Raw genomic sequence first — 24,669 nt, 5'->3', positions numbered from 1 at the left:
AAGTTTATCAGATTCATGTTAACCATATTAAAGTTACAAACTACTGAATTGAAACTTCAAACAAAAATGGAAACTGGTGACTGGGAACTGTTGAGCCATTAAAAATACACTGAAAATTTTTTTGTAGTACTGGAGATTGAACTTGGGGTGCTCTGCCACTGAGCTACATCCCCAGCCCTTGTCATTTTTATTTTTTAATTTTTGGTACTGGAGATTGAACCCAGGGGCATTCTACCTCTGAGTTGCACCTCTAACCCAGAGGTACTAGGGATGGAACCCAGAGGCATTCTAGTACACCCCCCAGCCCTATTTTTTATTCTTTATTTTGAAACAGGGTTTCACTGAGTTAGTTGCAAAGGGCCTTAGTAGCTGAGGCTGTCCGTGAACCAGGATCCTCCAATCTTACTCCAAATGCTGGGACTACAAGTGTGAACCACCACACCCAGCTTTGTGTGTGTGTGGTACTGAGGGTGAAACCCAGGGGCTTTTCTACCTCCAGGCTATACTCCTAGACTCAATCGCTGGGATTACAAGCATGCCCCACCACGCATCAGCCTCTTGAGTAGCTCAGATTACAGGTGTATACGTGCACTCAAAAGTGATATTCTTAATTTAGTGTTCAAATTAAGAGTGGTGGTGCATACCTATAATCTCAGTACTTGGGAGGCTGAGACAGGAGGCTCACAGGTATGAGGACAACCTCAGCTACTCAGTGAGACCCTGCTTCAAAATAAAACATTTGGGGGAAAAAAGCTGGGGGTATAGCTCAGAGATGGCGCCCCATTGGACTCAATCTATAGGACCACCGCAAAACAATAATTATAAATAAAATGCTATATAAAATTGCTCATTATTATTTTTGGTATGACAAAAATCTCCAAAATCTCAAAAAGGATGTCATATATGGATAACTGTCCTAAATTTTTTTATGCTTTTATTGGCACATTTTAATTATACAACACAATGAGATTCAAAGTGATACATTCATACATGACCTAGATTATGCTTGATCACTGAAATGGTAGGAAAAATATTCTAAATCCTTTCATTTCTAAAATTACATGATATGGGCTGGGTGTGGTGGAGCACGCCTGTAATCCCAGTACTTGGGATTGCAGATTTGAGGACAACTTCAGCAAGTAATGAGACTCTCATCAACCTAGTGAGACCTTGTTTTCAAATAAAATTGGACTGGGGGATGTAACGCTAAGATAGAATGCCTTTGGGTTCCATCCCCAGTATCACAAAAATGAATGAATGAATGAATAAATAAAATTACATGATATGAACACAACATTTAAAAAAATTTAAAGAGTTATTTATGCATTCCCCTACTTAAGGACATTTTGGTTGCTTTCAACTTTTTGTGGTTATGAATAATGCTGTTATAAACATTCCCGTGTAGATTTTCATACGGACATAAGTTTTCAACTCATTTGGGTAAATGCCAAGGACTACAATTGCTAAACCATATGGTAAGAGTATGTTTAGTTTTACAAGAAACTGCCAAACTGTCTCCCAAAATGGATGCGCTACTTCGCATTCTCACAGCAACGACGGAGAGTTCCTGTTGCTCCACATCCTGTTGCTTCCTCACCAGCGTTTGGTATTGTCAGTGTTTTAAATTTTCTGCCATTCTAATAGGTATATAATAGGATCTCATTGTTTGAATCTGCAATTCCTTAATGACATATGATGTTGAGACGTATATCTTTTGCTTATTCACCATCTGTTTTTCTTCTTTGGTGAAGCATCTGTTCAGGTCTTTTGCCCATTTTTTAATTGAGTTGTTCATTTTCTTATTTTTCTTTTTTCTGGTGCTGGAGATCAAACTCAGGGCCTCTTGCATGGCAATTATGCCCTTTATCGCTGAGCTATATTCCTGGGTAACTTAGCAAGATTGTCTCAAAATTAAAAAGCTGGGGGAAAAGCTCAGGAGTGGAGTGCTTGGCTAGCATGTGGAAGGCCTTGGGTTCAATACCTAGTACTGCCCAAACAAATAAGCAAGCAAGCCACACACACACACACACACACACACACACACACACACACACACACACAGATATGCGAATGGTTAAAAGGCCTGGGAAAAAAGTTGGTTAACTGCTGGGCATGATGGCGCACACTTGTAATCTCAACATTTGGGACACTGAGGCAGGAGGACTGCAGTAACGAAAAGCCTCAGCTACTTAGCAAGGCCCTTTGCAACTCAGTGAGACCCTGTTTCAAAAAGATGATTACATCTCCAGTACCATGAGGAAAAAAAAAGTTGGTTAACATCACTACTCATTAGAGAAATGCAAAGAAGGCTATGAGATATATTTCTTTTTCTTTGTGGGTGTAATACTGGGGACTAAACCCAGGGCCATTCTACCTCTATTCTACATAGCAGTCCTATCTATTTATTTAATACTGGAAGTAGATTCAGAGGGATTCTACTTCTGAGCTATACCCCATACACATTTTATTTAATTCAATCAATTAATTACTTAATTGATTGTGATACTGAGAATTGAAGCCAGGGGCATTCTACCTCTGAGTTACACCCAACCTTATTTTATTTTTTATTTGGAAGCAGGGTCTCACTAAATTGCTGAGGGCCTCTCTAAGTTGCTGAGGCTATCCTCAAACCTGTGACCTTCCTGTCTCTGCCTCTCAACTACTGAGATTACAAGCAGGTGCCACCATGCCTGGCACTATTTTATTTTTTTATTTTGAAACAGGAAGGACCTAAGTTGTGGAGGACCTAGCTAAGTTGCTGAGGCTGGCTGCCAACCTGTCATCCTCCTGTCTCAGGCTCCCAAGTACTAGTATTATACAGGCAGGCGCCACCATGCCTGGCCTAAAATTGTTTTTAAAAGCCTAGAAATCAGCCAGGCATGGTGGCATACATCTGTGATCCCAGTACTTGGGAGGCTGAAGACAGGAAGATCACAGGTTGGAGGACAGCCTCAGCAAGTAGTAATACTCTCATTAACCTAGGGAGAACCTATTTAAAAAGAAAAATAAAATACAGCTGAGAGTATAGCATGGAGGTAGAAAGCTCTTGGATTCAATCCCCAGTATCATTTAAAAAAAAAAAAAAAAAGGTACTGCTGTTGGGTTGGATCTATCTGTGCTTAGAGACAGTATTTGTGAGGATCTGGAAAAACAGAACACTCAAACTATTGACGAGAATGCTTTTCTCCATGCATAATTGCTTTGGAGAACATTTTGGTAGTTTCTTAAGTTAAATATAAATATAGTACATGATCTGGCAATATATAGTTATTTACCCAAGAGAAATAAAGTCATTGACAGAACAAGCCAGGTGTGGTGGCACATGTCTGTGATCCCAGTACTTGGGAGCCTGAGACAAGAAAATTGTAGGTCCGACAGTCTCAGCAAGTAGAGACTTTTCTCAACCTAATTAGACTTTTGTTTCAAAATAAAAATAAAAAATAGGGCTAGGGGTATAGCTTTCAGGTGGAATGCCCCTGAGTTCAATCCTCAGTACCACACACACAACAATAAGAATTATCAACACACTAGTATTTGTTTTTGTTTTGTGGTACTAGGGTTTGAATCCAGGGGCATAGTGTACCTTCAAGCTACACTTGGTTGATGAGAATCTTACAATTTGCTGAGGCTAACCTCAAACCTGCACTCTTTTTGTTTCAGTCTCCCAAGTACTGAAATTACAAGCATAAGCCATCATGCCCAGCTCACAAATAATATTTGTATGTAAATATTTATATATTATTCATAATCACCAAAGAATGGAAACAATATAAGTGTCCATCAACTGGTGAATAGATACATTCATATACAGTGGCCCCTCAGCATCCTTGGGGAATTGGGCTGGGAGTGCAGCTCAGTAGTAGCCCACTTTCCTGGAATCTGCAACACCCTAGGTTTATCCCTAGCACTAGAAAACAAAACCAAAAAAAGCCTCTCAGGTAGTCAAGTCCCTTATATAAAATGGCAGTACAATCTTCTGTACATTTTCCATAGGCTCTGAGAATGGGTGATACTGCCTCCAGGAGGGGCGCAGAAATAAATATAGATACATAAAATCAAACTACAAACTGCTCCAAGACAGAGAATGTGTGTGTGTGTGTGTGTGTGTGTGTGTGTGTGTGTGTGTATCAACTAATACAATGCTGGGCAAACAAAAGGAATTTAATTACTGCTAGTTCCACTAAAGTACTATAGATTGACTCGTTTTTCACATGTAGAATCAGTACAGACTGTTCAAGAGTTGAGTATCATTTCAATTTCCAATTCATGCAGAAATTATCCTGACAATATGGGGGTAGGAAACAATCATAAAATTTAGATAGTGCTTACAGTTTGAGTTATTCTAATATCTCAATATTAAAGGTATGTAAGCAGCTACTATTCCCCCATTTTACCACTGTTACTTTGATTTTTGGGTGGGGGAGTACTATGGATTAAATTTGCATTCTACCTCTGAGCTACCACTTGCCCTTCTTTTTCTTTTTTCTTTTCTTCAAACATGGTCTTACTAAGTTGCTGAGGCTAGCCTTGACTCCCAATTCTGTCTCAGCTTCCCAAGTCCTGAGATCACAGGTGTGTGCCATTACACCTGCCTCTGTTACTCCACTTTTTAAAAATTTTAAAGTTCTTATGTTTGAGTCGGGTATGGTGGCGCACACTTGTAATCTCAACATCTGGGAGGCTGAGACAGGTGGATCATGGTTCGCGGACAGCCTCAGCTACTTAGTGAGGCCCTTTGCAACTCAGTGAGACTGTTTCAAAATAAAAAATAAAAAATAAAATAGGGCTGGGGGTGTGGCTCAGAGGTAGAATGCCCCTGGGTTCCATCCACAGTAAAAGTTATGTTCAAAATACTTGACCATGTACCTGAAAACCAATCATATCCCAAAACTCATCCAGATCTGTACAGGTTGTCTCCTTTTCACCTCTTTTATATTCACAATCATTCACCACTTCTTCGAACTGTTTGAATCTTTCCTTAATAAGGAGTCTTTTTTGGCCAACTGCCGTGAAAATAAGATCTTTAGCTAAAGGAGATAAAAAGTTTTTAAAAGTTAAAAGACAAAACAGGACCTTTATAGCAAACCAATCAAGTGATAAAATTCCATGACAAATATTCTAGGGCATTTCAAATCAAATTCTTAAAAGCAAAACAACAACAACAAAATCTACCATAAAATTCTGTCATACAAATTCAGAGCATTAAATATTTGCTTTGATCCCTATTATTAATTAGTAATGTTAAACTCATGTCTACTGCTTTTCTTCGTATTTTATAGGAGTTCAATCTGAAACAACTCATCGAACCATAAATATCTATTTAAGATGGACTTCATACTGAATCTACAAATGATTTTTTTTTCTAAATAGTTTCACCAAATAAGATGAAATCACTTTTCAAAAAATCTTTTCCATCTTGCTTTCATTAATTTTCATTCATAAATTATTTTTGTACAATTAATACTGGATATTGACATCAATCATAAAATCATATTTAAAAATCTAGTAATAAAACACAAAGTCTTAAACTATTTTAGCACAAATATATGACAAAACACAGGTTTAGAAATGAAAACTTTGCTATTCTGGGTAATAATGAAATGATAAAGTAGGACAATATTAAATTTACATGTTTCAGATGAATCTAACTATATGAAAAGAAACAAAGCTAAGACATCCACAATTATAAATGTTCTCTCACCATCGTCTGGAATGTCCAGTTCAAGCTTTCTGTCCCACTCAAGGCAGTATGAAGTTAATTTCTCAGTTTCCAACTGCAGGATATTTCTAAAGTTACGATATATATATATATATATTTCAGTTTTACAAGTGTTTCCCACACTAGTATCAGTATTAGTATTATTATACTATGTTACATAATATTAGGAAGGTATTTAAATCTTGGATGGATAATGCCAACAATTTACTCTGTGTGTGTGTGTGGGGGGGGGGGACCTGGGTATTGAACCCAGGGGTATTTTACTTCTGAACTATACCCTAGACCTATTTTATTTTTTGAAACAGGGTCTGGCTAGGTTGTGGAGTACTTCACTAAGTTGCGGAGACTGGCCATGAACCTGTGATCTTCCAGTCTCAGCCATTCATGTACTGGAATTACAGGTGTGCACCACCGTGCTGGGCTAACAACCTATTTTTCAAGCTAACATTTCTGAAGGCTGATTAAAGTCTAACATTCCTTAGTACGCATTAGATTCTTTGATATTGCCCATGGAACTGAGACTAACACAAGTGCCAAGAGCAAGGTGAAAACAAAAACCACAAGACTGTGATTACAGTTATATGGCCTTACAGAATCTCTTTAATTATTTGGCTTTGCTTATGTAAAGGTAATGGTCCTCAACTGGAGTCAATTTTGCTCCCTCCTGGATATTCAGGGATGTCTAGAGACTGTCTTCATTGTCACTACTGTTAGGAATGCTACAACAAAACATCCTACAATAAGCAAAACACACCCTACGACAAGAAGTACACAAACCAAAATGGCAATAGGCTAAGATTGAGAAACCTACATCTAAAGAAAGTTTAATCTGTCTCTCTAAAAAAAGCATCCTAGCATGCAGGAATACTGAAACGCTTGTGCACTGTCAGTGGGGGGTATAAAATGGGAAGTTGCTATGGAGCTGGGCACAGTGGTGCACACTTGTAATCCCAGCATTTGGGAGGCTGAGACAGGAGGATCTCAGTTCAAGGACAGCCTCAGCTACTTAGAGGCCCTTTGCAACTCAGTGAGACCCGGCTTCAAAATAAAGAATAAAAAATAGGGCTTGGGGTGTCGCTCAGAGGTAGAACCCCCCTGGGTTCCACCCCCAGTACCACATAAATAAATAAATAAATAAATAAATAAATAAATAAATAAATAAATACACAAATAAACAAACAAATAAATAAGATGGTAAGCTATGGAAAATATATGGCATCTCCTCAAAATGTTAATAAGAGTTACAAATGACCCAGAAACTTCATTTCTTAGTATATACCCCCGAAAGAACTTTAGTGAGATCTCAAAGAAATATTTACACACTCATTCACAGTTGCTCATAGTTTCATAGCTAAAACATGAAAGCAACCCAAGATTCATTGACAGATGGATAAACAAAATATAGAATTAGTATTCAGGGTTAAAAATTAAAAAAATTCTGATGTGTGCTACAACACGGGCGAAGTTTGAGGACACTATGCTACGTGAAATAAGCTCATCACAAAAAGCCAAATACTGTTATGAGTCTATTTTTAAAATTATGAATGTATTTATTTCTTTTGTAGTACTAGGAATTGAGCCTCCCACAGGGGTTGCCACCGAGCTACATCACCAGCCCTATTTATATTTTTATTCTGAAACAGGGTCTAAGTTTCCATGTGCTGCTGGCCTACAATCTGCAATCTTCCTATCCCAGTTTCCCAAGTAATATTATGACAGCACAGTCAAGACTCTAGAAAGAAAGGGGCTTGCCAGGGACTGTGGGAGGGGAAAATGGAGATTTACTGTTCAGTGGGTATAGTTTGAGTTTAACAAGATAAAAAGAGTTACGGTGATGGATAATAGGGATGGTTGCATAACACTATGAATATATTTAATTCCAGTGGACTGAACTTTACACTTACATTATTAAGATAGCAAATTTTAGCTGGGTGTGGTAGTGCACGTCTGTAATCCCAGTACTTTGGAGGCTGAGACAGGAGGATCTCAGGATTGAGGATAGTCTTAGCAGCTTAGCGAGACCCTGTTTCAAAATAAAAAATAAAATAGGTCTGGAAGTGTAGCTGAGAAGTAGAATGCCCGAGTTCAACTCCTAGCACCAAAAAAAAAAAAAAAAAAGGGCAAATTTTGTGTTATGTATATTTGACAGAAATGAGGGGAAAAGTAAAACAAAACAAAACAAAACAAAAAACCCCAAATGTATACCAGCAGGGAAAAACATGAGTTTTTCTTTTTGTTGTAGTGTTGAGTATCAAACCTAGGGCCTCCTGCACACACAGCTCTAGCTCAAGGTTTTTGTTTCTCAAAACAAAAACTTAGTTGTTTATATTCAATGGCAAAAGCAGAACGACTGAATTAATGAGAAAGGAGACCTGGCTTACTCTGACATTATATATTGGATAAACTGCTTAATGTCTCAATGACTCAGTTGCAAAACACGATAGACTAGCTAATGTCTAAAATCCCATATCATTCTAAAACTTTATGTTCTAAAACTGAAAGTGGTTCTCAAGCATATAAAGCCAGGTGTGCTACTGTTGTCTGTAATGCCAGCTCGTGGGAGGCTGGGACGGGGGTTGGTGGTTGTGGCCAGCCTCTGCAACTTAGGTCCTTAGCCTAACGACCTAAAAGGCCATTTGAATTTTTACAAGTATCTTCATTTTGACTTAAGCTATGTTCTATAAATTAAACATTACATATAATTTTCAAAGCAGCAATTCCTAAATGAGACCATTTCATAACAAAAAGGGCTAAACGATCAGCCATGGTAGCACACACTTGCAATCCCAGTAGTATGGAGGTGAAGACAGGAGGATCCCAGGTTTAAGGTTAGCCTCAGCTACTTCATAAGGCCCTCCACAATGTGGTGAGACCCTATTTCAAAATGAAGAACAAAGAATAGGGGTAGAGATGTAGCTTGGAGGTACAATGCCCCTGGGTTTAATCCCCATAATGGGGAAAAAAAAAAAAAAAAAAAGGGCAGAGGATAAGCTGAGCATGGTGGTGCACACTGCAATCCCAGTACTTGGGAGGCTGAGAAGGAAGGATCTGGGTTCTCGGCCAGCCCCAGGTACTTAGTAAAGCCCTCCACAACTTAGTGAGACCCTATTTCAAAATAAAGAATAAAAAATAGGGCTGGGGGGATGTAGCTCGAAGGAAGAACACCTCTGGATTAAACCCCAAGTTCCACACACACACACACACACACACACAAAATGGCTAGAGGTAGCTCTGAGGTAGAATGCAACTGGATTCAACTCCATTACCTCCCACCACAAAACACCTCTGCAAAATAAACAAATGAATATTAAAACTATAGTAAGAGAATAGTTCTCAGCCATTTGATTGGCAAAGCTCAAACATATTGATACTACATTGAAAAAAAAAAGTAGAAACTCTCATACAGTGCTGGAAGGAATACAAATTGAGATTATGTATTTGTACAAAAGAGAACTGAAAAGTAAACAAGGCTGTTCCTTGTAGCCTTGACTGTAAGAGTGACAAACTGAACCCAAAGTTAATAGTCAAGAGAATCTTATTAAACCAATTGTGGTGCATCCATAACTAAGTACTATGCAACTTTAAACACAAACTCACATGTACATGTATACATGGAGAATGTCTTCAACATTTAACATTAAATAAAAATGATAAATGTGTACTATAAACTTTATATTTCTTAAAAGAGAAAATATTTGCCTACATCATACATTATTTATCTCTGGAAATATCTGTAAGAAATAAATAGCACCCAAGAGTAACTCCCTTCTCAATGGAGCATTGGGAAGGAAACTTTTCACTTACACTTTTTCCTACGCTTTGAATTAGGAACCACCTGTGCTACCAACCAGCTTAATCTGCCACCCCCCACCCCCAGTACTGGGAATTGAACCCAGGGGCATTCTACCTCCGAGCTACACCCCCAGTCTTTTTTGTGTGTGTGTGGTACTGGGGGTGGAACCCAGAGGCTTTCTACCTCTAGGCTAGTCCCAGATCTATTTTATATTTATTTGGAAACAGGGTCTCACTAAGTTGCTGAGAGCCTCACTAAGTAGCTAAGGCTGGCTTCGAACCTGTGCGATCCTCCTGTCTCAGCCTCCCAAGTGTGGGGATTACAAGCGTGCGCCACCAGGCCCAGCTTATTTTTTATTCTTTTTTATTTTATTTTTTTGTACTGGGAGTGGAACCCTGGGGCCTTCTTCCTCTGGGATATAACCCCAGAGCTATTTTTATATTTTATTTGGAAACAGGGTCTCACTAAGTTGCTGAGAGCCTCACTAAGCTGCTGAGGCTGGCTTCAAACTTGTGTGATCCTTCTGTTTCAGCCTCCCAAGTACTAGGATTACAAGCATGCACCACCATGCCCGGCCATATTCTTTATTTTTAAAACAGGGTCTCACTAAGTTGCTGAGAGCCTCACTAAGTAGCTGAGGCTGGCCGAGAACCTGTGATCCTCTTCTCTAAGCTTCCCAAAGACTGGGATTACGAGTGTGCACCACCACGCCGGGCTTAATTTGGCTTTTAAATGTCTACATATAAGCATTTTTCAAAATAAAGAATAAAATCAGGCTGGGAGTGTAGCACAGAGGTAGAATGCCCCTGGGTCAATTCCCATTAACACACACATACACACCCCTACACATTAATACAAAATTCTAATGCAAGGAACAAACACACAGACCTGAAATATGGCACATCATGCTCTGGCAGAGATGCCTGACTCTGATTTATTTCAAGTGATGAGACTTCATTTCTTGAAAGACCATTTGAATTTGTAGTAGTATCTTCATTTGGACTTAAGCCATGTTCTATAAATTAAACAGTACATATCAATTTCAAAGCAGCAATTCCTAAAATGATATCCCGCCCATTTTTTTTGATCTTTCAATTTTTTTCAATGTTGAATTTACAAATTTCATTTCTGCCTCAATTATTTCATTCACACCTCCTCAAATGTGGTTCTCAGTATTATTCATATTGAATATACTTAATACCAGTGAACTGAAATTTTACATTTAAGCCGGGTGTGGCGGCTCACACTTGTAATCCCAGCTTTTGGGAGGCTGAGACTGGAGGATCTCAGTTCACGGACAGCCTCAGCTACTTAGTGAGGCCCTCCGCAATTCAGTGAGTTTCAAAGTAAAGAATAAAACCCTGTTTAAAAATTGGGCAGGGGGTATAGCTCGGAGATCAAATGCCTCTAGGTTCCGTCCCCCAGACCCGCAAAAAAAAAAAAAAAAAAAATTAAATTTACATTCAAATTTATATTTTTTTCCATCTCCTCAGTCTGTATTCTTCATTCTTTCTCCATGTTTTCCCATTTCTTCTGAATCTGAGGTCAAATATCAGAACTAATATGGTGAAATTGAGCTCTAAACAAAGCTCTAGTTAATCATAACCCAGAAAAGTATAAGTTTAATTAAAATACTATACCATCATTCAAAACTGTTGGAGAACCCAAAGAACACTGTAATTTATCTGAATCTTGCTGTATTGTCTTGGTAGATTTTCGTGCCAAGATTTCTTTTGTTGCTTCTTGAGTCTTCTCTCTAAAAACAATAGCAAAAATATACTTCATAAACATTAACTCCATATATCTAATTATGAGATTTCAGAATTATGGTGCTTTTTAAAAATATGGAATAAATAAAAATGTTTCTATTTTAAAAAATAAGTATATTCTGAAGGAGAAAAAGTTTAAAAACTTATAATGGGAAGGTCTGTCTTTATTAATTATAATAAGATGGAAAAATATGTGTGTGTGTGTGTGTGTGTGTGTGTGTGTAGCACTGAAGATTAAACCCAAGGGCATTCTACCTCCAAGCCACATCTCCAGCCCTATTTTATTTTGCAACAGGGTTTCACTACTTGCTGAGGCTGTCCTTGAATCTGTGATCCTCCTTTCTCAGTCTCCCAAGTACTGGGATTATAAAGTGTAACATCACACCTGGCTAAATGCAAAGATGTTGAAGACTTCTTAATGAAATATACGCATTTAATAGTCTTGGATACTCCTGAGTAGTTTTATTTTTTGTTTGTTTCTGCTGCCAGCTAGTCTCTGAAAACAGCCTTGCCATTTCTTTTAAGAGTCCACACTTTGCAAATCAATGATTTTTTGTTGTTGTTAGATATACTTTTCCTAAAGTAACTCTCAGGGGGGAAAAAAAGGGGCAAAAACAAATTAAAAAAAGCCCTGAGAACTGTTTTTGTTTGTTTGTTTTTAAGTACTAGGGATTGAACCGTAGCCCTATTTTTATTCTTTATTATGAAACAGGGTCTCACTCAGTTGCACAGGGTCTCATTAAATAGGTGAGGCTGGCTGCAAATCTGCAATCCTGTCTCAGCCTCCCAAGTACTGGGATTACAAGCATGTGCCACCATGCCCAGCGAGCCCTGAGCATTTTTATGGCGCCTTTCTTTTTGTAAAAAATTTTACTTCTGCTGGGTGTGGTGGTACACATCTGAAATACAGTTGCTTTGGAAGACCCTGTATCTCAAAATATAAAAGGGGAATGCAGCTCAGTGGTAGAGCACTTGCCTTGCTAGCATGTTTGAAAGGCCCAGTAACATGTTTTATATCAATGAATATGTGTTATAATTAAGCCACTTATGAAAAGCAAAATTTAAAAAAAAGCCCTAGATTGGTGAAAATAAAAAGTACATAGGAAATAGCAAAACTGTAAAAAAATGTTACTACAGCCTTCTGAAGAATGATTTTTGAAAGAATTTTTTATAATTATAATAATTATAATTAACCCAATTCAAAATCACAGGCCAAATCTATAAAAGGGATTTGTTACTAGCTTTCTTAGCAAGAAACAAAATCTCACTAAGATTTTAAGATTTTATATGTACATTTGTGTGTGTTTACACGCACACATATTTTTCCATTTTTAAGATTATATTCTGCCTGGCGTGGTGGCGCACGCTTGTAATTCCCGCGCTTGGGAGGAGGAGACAGGAGGATCATGCAGGTTCGAAGCCAGCCTCAACTGGTGTAAGAGACCCTGTTTCCAAATAAAATATAAAATAGGTCTGGGAGTGTAGCCCGGAGGTAGAAGGGCTTCCAGGAATCCCAGTACCACCAAAAAAAAAAAAAAAAAAAAAAAAAAAAAAAGATTATATTCTTACATTTCTGTTTTTAGGGGGCTCCAGATATAACTTGGCGTCAAGAAAGCATTGGCACTTCTGGGAGTCATGGGTGCTACTTGATAGCTCTTCAGACCATCCAGGGGATGAAACATAAAGTCACTGGGTGCAAATGAACTCTTTCCTTTGGTTTTAATAGGATTTGTCTTAGAGAATCTTTCCATATTCGATAAGACTCCATCTGGATCCAATCCGTTGGTTGCACTGGCTTGTGAATCCAAAGTATTTCCTTCACTATCAACTTTAAAAGAAACAACCTAGATGTAAGTAAACAGAATAAAGTAAGAATTTCTCTTCTAGAGATAGGTTCAACCAATTTTTGCAGTTTTGAAAATATGACAACTGAGCTATATGTTGCAGGTACATAATTTGAGAGACAAAGCCAAATAAAATTAAAATGTATATATAAATGTATATATGGAATATATCATTGGTTCTCTCTCTTTCTGAATCATAGCAATGGTTTTATTTATTTATTTATTTATTTATTTATTTATTTATTTTTTTTTTTTTGCGGTACAGAGATGGAGCCCAGGGGCACTGTACCTCCAAACTACAGCCCCAACCCTATTTTTTTTTTTATAGTCTTTTTACTTTTTTGTTTGTTTGTCTGTGGTACTGGGGGTAGAATTCAGGGGCTTTTCTACCTCCGGGCTACACTCCCAGAGCTATTTTATACTTTATTTGGAAACAGGGTCTCACTAAGTTGCTGAGAGCCTCCCTAAGTAGCTGAGGCTGGCTTCCAACCTGTGCGATCCTCCTGTCTCAGCCTCCCAAGCGCTGAGATTACAAGCGTGCGCCACCATGCCGGGATGCTGGGGATAGAACCCAGGGGCATTCGACCTCCGAACTATACCCCCTGCCCTATTTTTTTAATCTTTATTTTGAAACAGGGTCTCACTGAGTTGCAAAGGGCCTCACTAAGTAGCCTGGCTGGCTGCAGTTGTTTTTGACACAAACCATTACTATGATCCAGGAAGAGAACCAATTCTAATCAAAGGAATAAATAACACCCTGTACATATTACAACACATTAAAATATAGGAAAACTAAGAGGGAAAATGTATTCAACTAACAAATATCTTTTTACTTAAATTTACATAGATAATCACAATTAATTTAAAATAAGGGATTTAGTATTTTATTAGTGGACTAACATTATTATTAGAGACCAAATCCTTTCTCTTTTTTTTTTTTTTTGGTGGTACTGAAGATGGACCCCAGTGGCATTCTACTTCCCCAGCCCTATTTAATTCTTTTGTTTTGAAAAGGTCTCATTAAGTTGCAGAGGGCCTCACAAAGTATCAAGAATCTGCAATCCTCCTGTCTCAACCTCCCAAGTATTGGGATTATAGGTGTTTGTCACCATGTCTGGTGCCAAATTCTCTTTTAAAATAAACTTAAAATTTTTTAAATAAATAAATAAATAAATAAAATAACCTTAAACCAGATGTGGTAACACATCTATAATCTCAATACTTGGGAGTATGAGACAGAAGGATCACAGGTTGGAAGACAGCCTCAGCAATTTATGAGACTCTCAGTAACCTAGCAAGACCCTGTTTCAAAAACAAAAATAAAGAGGGGTAGGAGTTTATCCCAGATGTAGAATGCCCCTGGGTTAGATTCTCAGTATCAAAAAATAATAGATGATATATAAAATATAAAAATAATAACCTTATGATAAGAATATGTTACAATGTAACACAGTAAGATAAATCATACAAAATATGGTATTTTCTTTGCCAGGTCAATTAATTAATTTATTTATTTATTCATTACTTTTTGTGGTACTAGGGATTGATCCCAGGGGCATTCTACTGCTGAGCTATACCCCAAACCCTCTATTTTATTTTTTATTTTGAAACAGGGTCTCACTAAGTTGTGGAAGGCCTCACTAAGTAGCTGAGGCTGGCTGTAAACCTGCAGTCCTCCTGTCTCTGCCTTCCAAGTACTGGGATTACATGCCTGTGTCACCATGCTCAGCTTTTCCAGGTCAACTTGTTACTTAGTATTTAAACATAATTTTTGGAGGTTCCTAAGTTTCTGGGTTTTTTTTTTTTTTTTGCGGAACTTGGGGCGCAACCCAGCGGCATTCTACCTCTGAGCTACACCCCCAGCCCTATTTTTTATTCTTTATTTGGAAACAGGGTTTCACTGAATTGCAAAGGGACTCATTAAGTGGCTAGGCTGTCCTCAAACCACAATCCTCATGTTTCAGCCTCCCAAATGCTGGGATTACAGGTGTGCACCACCACACCTGGCTTTGATTTATTTTTTAAGTTTCTTATTTTTAATGAGATCTGAACTCAAACCACAGTATTTTGACCTGGACAAAGAATTAAGTGGCAACATTATCCTGAAGACCAGTGTGGCAATAACATTAAACACCAGTGATAATATTTAAGAGGAAAATAAATCTTAAAAGCAGAGCTATATGGTCTAGCTGGTTTATAAGATTCACCCTGTACTGCCTTCCTAGAAGATCTACATTTGATCCTTAAAAATAATCTAGACAGGTTGGTTACTGTTCAACCTAACTTTTTTTTTTAAAGGTATAATTTTAGCACTAATTATGAACCAAAAGATCAGGTCCTCAAAATAATGCCTCTGAGTGAGACCTCACTTAAAAAAAAATTAAAATAAAACAGAGCCAGGCGTGGTGCTGCATGTTTGTAATGACAGTACTTGGGAGGCTGAGACAGGAGGAGCAGAGGTTTGCAGCCAGCCTCAGCTACTTAGGCCCTCTACAACTCAGTGAAACCCTGTTTTAAAATAAAGAATAAAAAAATAGGGCTGGGGTGTAACCTGGGAAGTGTAACTCCCAGGTCCATCCTCAGTTCTGCAAAAAAAAAAAAAAAAGTAAAAATAAAAAATAGGGCTGGGGGTATAGCTCAGAGGTAGAATGACCCTGGATTCAATCTCCAGTACCACAATAAAATAAAATAAGGCTGACAGTTTAATTCAAAGGTAAAATGCTCCAAGGTTCATTCTCCAGTGTCACCACTAAAGGAAAAAAAAAATAGTACCTTTTTTGGGAGAGCCTTATTAGATACTACACTAGATGCCTTCAGAAACATCAGCTAATTTTTTTTTTTAAAAGTATTGAACCCAGGAGGGTTCTACCCCCAAGCCATACCCCAGCCCTATTTTATTTTTAAACAGGGCCTTGCTAAGTTGCTGAGGCTGGCCTCTAACCTATGATCCTCCCATCTCAGCTTATCAGGTACTCAGAGTACAGGAGCGTGCCACAACGCCTGGATTAGTTAATTCTTACAACTATACTCTGAGGGAATTCTAGGGACGGAAACTCAGTGACATAGCATGCCCCAAATTATGCAGCTAACTGGAAGCAGAGACAAGATGCAACCGCTGGTCATTGAATCCAAAGTCAACACATTGCACCCTTTTCCATCCTATTTCTTATCTAATTCTCACATAATGGTTCCTCTCAGCTGTGTTTTTAGTTCAAGGTTTTAACATATGTGGCCTAACCTCTTAAGTAGTTCTATATGCTTGATTTCAACTTGATCAAAGTAGGAATGAAGTCTTCAAGGCACCTAGAAATGAATACATGTTTATACTCTACCTTGTCAGGTTTTGTTTTTACCTTTTGGGCAGGTCTTCCTTTATTTGGTGCATTCCTTTCTGATTCATGATCTAAATAAAAACAAAGTAAGATTACCAATTTTGACTGATATAAAATGTTGCATTAAAAGTATGAAGTAATTTGGGAAAGGTAAAAAAGGCAACAGGAATGTATGTCTTAAAGAATTTTTATGATGGAATTCAACTGTAAAAAGGGATAAAAACAAAATGTCCTGCTAAATATACACCAGCTACTTCAAAACAAAACAAATAAGCCAGGCATGCCTGTAATCCCAGTACTTGGGAGGCTGAGACAGGAGGATCACTGATTTGAGGACAGCCTCAGCAAGGAGTGAGACTCCAATCAACCTAGTGAGGCCTAAAATAAAACAATAAAGCAGGGCTAGAAGTGTAGCTCAAAGGTAGAATGCTCCCAGGTTCAATCTCCAGTACCACAAACAAAACAAAAACAATAAAGGCATTTTTTACCTTTTTCTTTTTCCTCTGAATACCAAAGATTTATTTTCTCTCCTTTCGCCTAGACTACCAGCCCACTTCTTTTGACCTTCACACACTAATATCAAAAGCAAATCACTCCTATCAAAAGCAAAAACAAAATCTTCAACAGTTCTAATTCTCTTTTATCAAAATCATGCCAGCTCCTAATGCCTGCTCTATAAACAATAGATGTGACTCTTGGTTAAATGCAAAAGCCATTGCTCATTTTTCCTCCTTCCCTGTATGTTCCTTGCCTTCTAAGATACTTTATTTTCATCTTTCTGAAATTATTCCTTTTTCTTTAGCTGTTTCTTCTTTTCTTTTTTGTAGTACCAGGGATTGAACACAGGGACATTTGATTTCTGAGCTATACCCCCAGTCCTTTTTTTATTTTTCTTCTGAAACAAGGTCTCACTAGATTGCTGAGAGTCTCAACAAACTGCTGACTCTATCTGGAACCTGAAATCCTCCAGGTTCAGTCTCCCGATTACTGAGATTACAACTCTAATTGCCAAAATTCCTTTTGGGCAAACTGCAAGGATGAATTCTTGGCTCTTTTCTTTTTTTCTTTCTTCTTCTTTTTTTTTTTTTTTTTTGGTGGTACTGGGGTTCCTGGAAGCCCTTCTATCTCCGGGCTACACTCCCAGACCTATTTTTACATTTTTATTTGGAAACAGCGTCTCCTAAGCCAGCGCACGAGGCTGGCTTCGAACCTGAGCGATCCTCCCGTCTCCGCCTCCCAAGCTAGGGGATTATAAGCGTGCGCCACTACGCCCGGCGTTTCCTTGGCTCTTTTCTCTAAGTAATGTTTCCATTAGCAGAGTATTTTTATTTCAAAGATTATTTAATCATTCTATTTTAATGCTTATCAATTTATCTTGTCAAAACTTACACAAGCTCCAAAAGTAAAGACTTTAGGCTTCCTCTAAGACAATATAAATAAAATGCCACAATATCCCATAGGTGAATTCCCTTACAGCCTTTATTTTTAAAGATTATTTTACTTTTGGCCTCAAACCTGTGATCCTCCTGCCTCAGCGTCCCAAGTACTGGGATTACAGGCATGTGCCACCTTGCCCCGTCAGTCCTGTCCTTAAATGGTCAGGATTTAGTTGTAGAAAATATCAGTTATTTAGAATGGTATTTCAAAATTTTATTTTTCTGGCCAGTCCCCCCTGCCCCCCATAGGCATGAAATCAACTTTTACTTACTCTTAAAAGCACTTAAAGAACTTTACTTACTTGGCTTGATACTGGCCTTTTCTGGAACAAGCTCTTGAGATGTCTCATCTAATTCATCAAGAAGCCTACTTTCCAAGGTTGGAATATTGACATCTTTCAAACCAAAATGTCTATTCCGTTCATATTCCTTATGTCTGTTTTCTTTCTGAGACAATAATTTCCTATGGGCAATTTTAGTTCTTATCATTTCAGTACTTAAATCTTTTCTGTGACAAATGGGTAAACCTGAGGAAGACATCCTGTCAGGGAAACAAAAGATAGAAACCAACTTACATGGATTTTTTTTTTCTTTTTTTTTTTGTGGTACTGGGGGTGGAACCCAGGGGCTCTTCTACCTCTGTGCTATATTACCAGACCTATTTTATACTTTATTTGGAAACAGGGTCTCAACTAAGTTGCTGAGAGCCTCACTAAATAACTGAGGCTGGCTTTGAACCTGTGCGATCCTCCTGTCTCAGCCTCCCAAGCACTGAGATTACAAGCTTACGCCACTGTGCCCGGCTTTATTTTTTCTTTCTTTCTTTCTTTCTTTATTTATTTATTTATTTATTTATTTATTTATTGCGTTACTGGGGATGGAACCCAGAGGCATTCTACTTCCAAGCTACAAGCCCAGCCCTAATTTTTATTCTTTATTTTGAAACAGGGTCTCACTGAGTTGCAGAGGGCCTCACTAAGTAGCTAAGGCTGGCCATGAACCTGTGATCCTCCTGTCTCAGCCTCCCAAGTACTGGAATTACAAACGTGCACCGCTGTTCCCAGCTAACTTGAATCTCTTGTATATACTAGTTGTAACTTTAAAGATTTTGAAGTTGTATAGCTTTCCATCTTTTTATTATTAAAAAAATTAAGTTGGGCATGGTGGTGCACGCCTGTAATTCCAGCACCTAGACTAAGGCTGAGACAGGAGGATTATAGGTTTGTAGCCAGCCTCAGCAACTTAGTTAGGCTCTCACAACTCAGTGAGACCTTGTTTCCAAATAAAAGGATAAAATAGGGTTGGGGGTATAGCTCAGAGGTAGAATGCCCCTGGGTTCCACCCCTGGGTTACACACACACACACACACACACACACACACACACACACACACATTAAGATTGCAGTTCAGCTTCTTGAGAGCTTTTAAAATAAAAAAATCTTAAAATACACAAGGAACAAATGTGAGACAATGAATACCGGAAAAGGGGTTTTCAAAGGACAAGATGGTATAACCTACTGTGAGTTCTAAATAGAAACTTATTTAACAGATGAAACCTAGAAAAACTACAGCCTAGAATATGGCCAAATTTACCATAAAGAACACTGGAAGAAGGAAAGGTAAAAATAAGAAAAAAAACAACTGTATACAAAGCAGTTTCTTTAACCTTCCTCCAGTGATAAATGCAGGAAGCCTTGTTCTTGTTGTTGTTGTTGTTGTTCTTCTTCTTCTTCTTCTTCTCCTTCTTCTTCTTCTCCTTCTTCTTCTTCTCCTTCTTCTTCTTCTCCTTTTTCTTTTCTTTTCTTTCTTTTTTTTTTTTTGTGGTACCAGGTATGGACCAGGGGCATTCTGCCTCCGAATAATACTCTCAGCCTTATTTTTTATTATTTTTTTTGTGTGTGTGGTACTGGGGTTCCTGGAAGCCCTTCTACTTCTGGGCTACACTCCCAGACCTATTTTATATTTTTTTATTTGGAAACAGGGTCTCTTAAGCCAGCGAGGCTGGCTCCGAACCAGCAGCGCAAGCACGATCCTCCTGTCTCTGCCTCCCAAGCGAGGGGATTACAAGCGTGTGCCACCACACCCGGCTTATTCTTTATTTTGAAACATGATCTAAGTTGCAGAGGGCCTATGTAGCTGAGGCTGGCTGCAAACCTGCCATCCTCCTGTCTCAGCCTCCCAAATACTAGGATTACAAGCAAGAACCACCGCGCCCAGCTTGTAAAAAAGTGACAGGCACTCCAGAACATAAACTAAGATTCTACCTCTATATTCTCAAACACAAGAATTTCTGATTTTTGTTTTGTGATACTGGAGATTGGATCCAGCGCTCTGTGCACACTAGACAAGTAGACAAGTGTATCACTGAGCTATATCCCCAGTTCTCTCAAACTTCTGATTATCAGACAAATAATCCAATTTTGATCCTATCAACCTTGAGATGATGTCAGATCCCACAGATTAAGGGCTCAGTCCCACAAGACTGCTCTCCACATCCAGTGCCAACTGCCAGCCCCAGGTTGTTTTACCCGTGCTACTGACTTCTCAGCTATATATCAGAGTGCCCATGCCCTCTCCTCATATTGAACTAATTTGTTATAGCAACTCACAGAACCCAGGGAAATGCTTACTCGCAACTACCGCTTTATTATAAAGCATGTGATAAAGGATACATATGAAGAGATGGACAGGATAAGGTATGTATAAATTAGTGTGGAGCTTCCATGCCCTCTTCAGACACACTGCCCTCCATAAAGCTCCACCAGGTTCTATCTGAAAGCTTTTTTTTTTGGTGGTGGTACTGGGGTTCCTGGAAACCCTTCTACTTCCAGGCTACACTCCCAGACCTATTTTATGCTCTTTTATTTGGAAACAGGGTCTCCTAAACCAGCAAGGCTTTGAACTCTGCCTCCCAAGCGCGGGGATTATAAGCGTGAGCCACCACACCTGGCTTATCAGAAAGCTTTTTTTTTTTTTTTTTTTTTTTGGTGGTACTGGAGGTGGAACCCAGAGGCCTTCTACCTCTGGGCTATACTCTCAGACCTATTTTATATTTTTATTTGGAAACAGGGTCTCACTAAGTTGCTGAGAGCCTCACTAAGTAGCTTGAGGCTGGCTTCGAACAGGATCACCTGTCTCAGCCTCCCAAGCGCGGGGATTACAAGCGTGCGCCACCACGCCCAGCGTTGTTGTTGTTGATGGCACAGGTGATTGACCCTGGGGCATTCTACCTCCGACCTACACAACCAGCCTTTTTTTTTTTTTTTTTTTTTTTACTTTGAAACAGTGTCTAGCTAAATTGCCTTGACCCTGAGACCCTCGGGTCTCCGCCTCCCAGGTATTGGGATTGCAGGCGCCTGCCACCACGCTCGGCTATTACTTTAATAAAATAGAGGAGAGAAATAACACTAAAGGCATACTTAATGTTCCCAGAAACCCTAAAAAGCGGCTTACTATTACTGTCATTGTAGAGATGGGGCACATCAACTGCCCGCATCTGGCTTGGGTGGTGGATCCCACGCCAGGCAACCTGGCTCTCACACACGTACATCTAAGTTCTTCTGCTGCCAGGAGTTCCTTCCCCCTTGAAAGTCTAAATGCGATGCTCGGGCTTGCTCGGACCTTCGCCACTGGGTGTTTTTCGTCGTCACCGAGTCTGGGAGGAGCGACTGGAATCCAGTGTCAACAGCAGAGATGCCAAACGTCCCGCACGGGAAGCCCGGTGCCACCGAGGCCAATCAAGCCCCGGCAGTGAAGCGAGAGCAACACACACTGGCACCTCGCAGCTCCGCGCCCTCAGGCGGGAGGGCGGGCGACGCGGACCCCGCAGCCTCCCCGCTGCTCACGCCGTCCCCGAAGCGGGCCGGCGTCCTCCCCGCCGCCACCCTCACCTACCTGCGGCACCTTCTTCTGGGAAACCTCAGCAGAACTAAAAGTAAAGGAATGCTCGGTTTCCGGACGACTTCGGTCGCCTCCGGAGCAAAAAAAGCCTACAATCCGGCCCTGCGCAAAATTCAAACCTCCCGCACGCATCGAGCCGCTGATTGAGCCTCTGATTGAGCCTCTGATTGGAGGGACTTTATCCAACACTTCCGTGATAGTGCCCGCCCCTTCCATGTGTTACTGATTTAATTTGATAAATTCACAGGTGGTCATTACGTATTAGTAAAATTAACTCATTAATTGCGCCTTATGGTTGTGCTGCACAGGTGGTGTTAACTTGTACAGAATAAGGTGTAGAGTCATTCTACCTCAGCACTTGTTCTCGAATGGAGTAACCCATGGCAAACTACTGCTTTACAAAATAGTGATTCAAGGTTATGCACAGCCTAAAAACTGCTGTTCTATATATATCATGGTATAACTCAGAGTTAGGCATAGCCTGATCTCCACAGTTGCCCAACCTGGCCTTAAACTCCTGGGCTCAAATGATCCACCTGCCTCTGTCTCCTGAGTAGCTGGGATTATAGGCATGTGTCACTATGCTCAACTGGGTCTGGTATTTAATTAGCTGTGGGACTGTATTAATCTTCAGATTCCTTTCCATCATGGAAACCCTAATTCTGTGTTTCAGTTAATTCCCAATGAAGTTTTAATTCATTATATTTTCTTTTTTGCTACTACCGTTCAGCTGAAATTACTCTAAGACTAATCACATCCTTATTATAGCTGGGCGTGGTGGTACAGGTCTGTAATCCTTGTACTTGGGAGGCTGAGATAGGAGGATCGCAGTTTTAAAGCCAGCCTCAGCAACTTAGTGAGGCTTGTTAGCAACTTAATAAGATCTTTCTTTCTTTCTTTCTTTCTTTCTTTCTTTCTTTCTTTCTTTCCTTCCTCCCTCCCTCCCTCCCTCCCTCCCTCCCTCCCTCCTTTCTTTCTTTCTTTCTTTCTTTCTTTCTTTCTTTCTTTCTTTCTTTCTTTCTTTCTTTCTTTTGTTCTTTCTTTCTTTTTGTGGTACTAGAGATGGAACCCAGGAACATTCTACCTCTGAACTACAACCCCAACCCTATTTTTTATTCTTTATTTTGAAACAGGGTCTCACTGAGTTGCAAAGGGCTTCACTTAGTAGCAAAGGCTGTCCCAGAACCGCGATCCTCCTGTCTCAGCCTCCCAAAGGCTGGGATTATACAAATTTGGCCTGCTCCTATATAGCAGCAACTAAGATCTCTAGAAGATACAGATAGAAAAATAACAACCACAGTCAAAGAAAATACTTTTGTGATGTTTTTGGTTGTTTCAAACATTCTAAGGCCAAAGAAAAAAAAGAGAACATATATTTATAAAAACTAGGAATTAGCCGGGCGTAGTGGCGCACGCTTGTAATCCCTGCATTCGGGAGGCTGAGACAGGAGGATCGCACGGGTTCGAAGCCAGCCTCAGCTACTTAGTGAGGCTTTCAGCAACTTAGTGAGACCCTGTTTCCAAATAAAATATATTAAAAACAAAAGGTCTGGGAGTATAGCTTGGAGGTAGAAAGCCTCTGGGTTCCACCCCCAATACCACCAAAAAAACAAAAAAACAAAAACAAAAACACAAAAAACCAAAAATAACTAGGAATTAAAGTCTCTAGAAAATAGCAATATATAGAAAATGAGTGTGTGGAGAAAATAAGGGATAGAGGCTATACAAAATCTTGTCAATTAGAGATTTTTACAAATATAATGTGTGTGTCTGTGTGTGTGCACACGCACATGTGTGTATTACTGCAGATTGAACCCAGAGGCATTCTACCTCTGAGCCAGACCCCCATCCCTATTTAATTATTTGTTTGTTTGTCTAATTATCTAGAGTGGCCTACAGAATTCCAATTACCTGACTAAAGATTCATTTCTTCTATATTATTTTTTGGTGGTACTGGGGGTGGAACCCAGAGGCTTTCTACCTCCGGGCTATACCCCTAGACCTTTTTTTTAAATATATATTTTATATTATATATATATAACATACTATATATTTTAATATATATTTAATATATATTATATGTATATATATTTTAATATATATTTTATTTGGAAACAGGGTCTCACTAAGCTGCTGAGAGCCTCACTGAGTAGCTGAGGCTGGCTTTGAACCCGTGTGATCCTCCTGTCTCAGCCTCCCAAGCGCGGGGAATACAAGCGTGCGCCACCACACCCAGCTTTAGTATTTATTTTTGGACAAATCACTTCATGGTGGCCCCAAACCTTAGTTTTCCCACGTGTAAATTATGGGAATGATGACATCTAAATATGTACCCAATAGAGTTGTGGGGAGGATGCAATGGAAATAATGCATGTGTGCATATGACAACATTCTGAAAACTGTAAAACTCGGTAAGAATAAAAGCTGCTGTTTTTGTTCAAGTATTTTTAATTTGTAAGTAACATCATAAGTTCGTTTGTGATCTTTCCAAAATTACTAACTAGGCTCTACTGATGTTAAGTTCTTTAAAAATGTTTTTTGACAGTGATTGTCAGGAGGTAATTATTTATTTGAAATAATTCATTAATTCATAAAATATGCTAGTAGTTTCAACAAATAAGATAGCGATAGAAAGAAATGGAGAAAATAGTTGAACTTCTGGAATAAAAGCAGTTATTGAACTTCTATGGAATTTTATTCATCTAGATCATTTTAAGCTCTTCTAGGCCAAACCAGGTAATAAAACTGGCAAAGATCACACAATTAACTTAGTTGAGATTTTTACCATCAGAAGGACAAAATTTTTTCCCAATTAATGAAACATTTTAAAGTTAATGAGTACAGGTCTACAGAATTATTATCCTTTCTGTAAATA

The 24,669-nt window shown here is 39.0% G+C and overlaps 1 protein-coding gene across 1 annotated transcript in view; it reads right to left on the bottom strand.

Annotated features, from left to right (window-relative positions):
• The window catches only part of LOC308271009 (disks large-associated protein 5-like), a gene marked incomplete at both ends in the record, with an annotated part of 53,156 nt that extends 34,723 nt beyond the window's left edge, over positions 1-18,433 (bottom strand). Inside the window, 7 exon segments of the mRNA XM_080707144.1 lie at positions 4,867-5,027; positions 5,702-5,787; positions 10,401-10,527; positions 11,153-11,268; positions 12,851-13,125; positions 16,458-16,528; positions 18,196-18,433. Of these exon segments, the coding sequence (XP_080563270.1) occupies positions 4,867-5,027; positions 5,702-5,787; positions 10,401-10,527; positions 11,153-11,268; positions 12,851-13,125; positions 16,458-16,528; positions 18,196-18,433 (1,074 nt within the window).
• Positions 18,434-24,669: the final 6,236 nt, after the last annotated feature.

Source organism: Muscardinus avellanarius (genome assembly GCF_963383645.1).
Source record: "Muscardinus avellanarius genome assembly, chromosome: 12".
Classification (NCBI taxonomy): domain Eukaryota; kingdom Metazoa; phylum Chordata; class Mammalia; order Rodentia; family Gliridae; genus Muscardinus; species Muscardinus avellanarius.
Note: the sequence above shows the minus strand (reverse complement) of the source record. Positions and strands in the feature narration are given on the sequence as shown.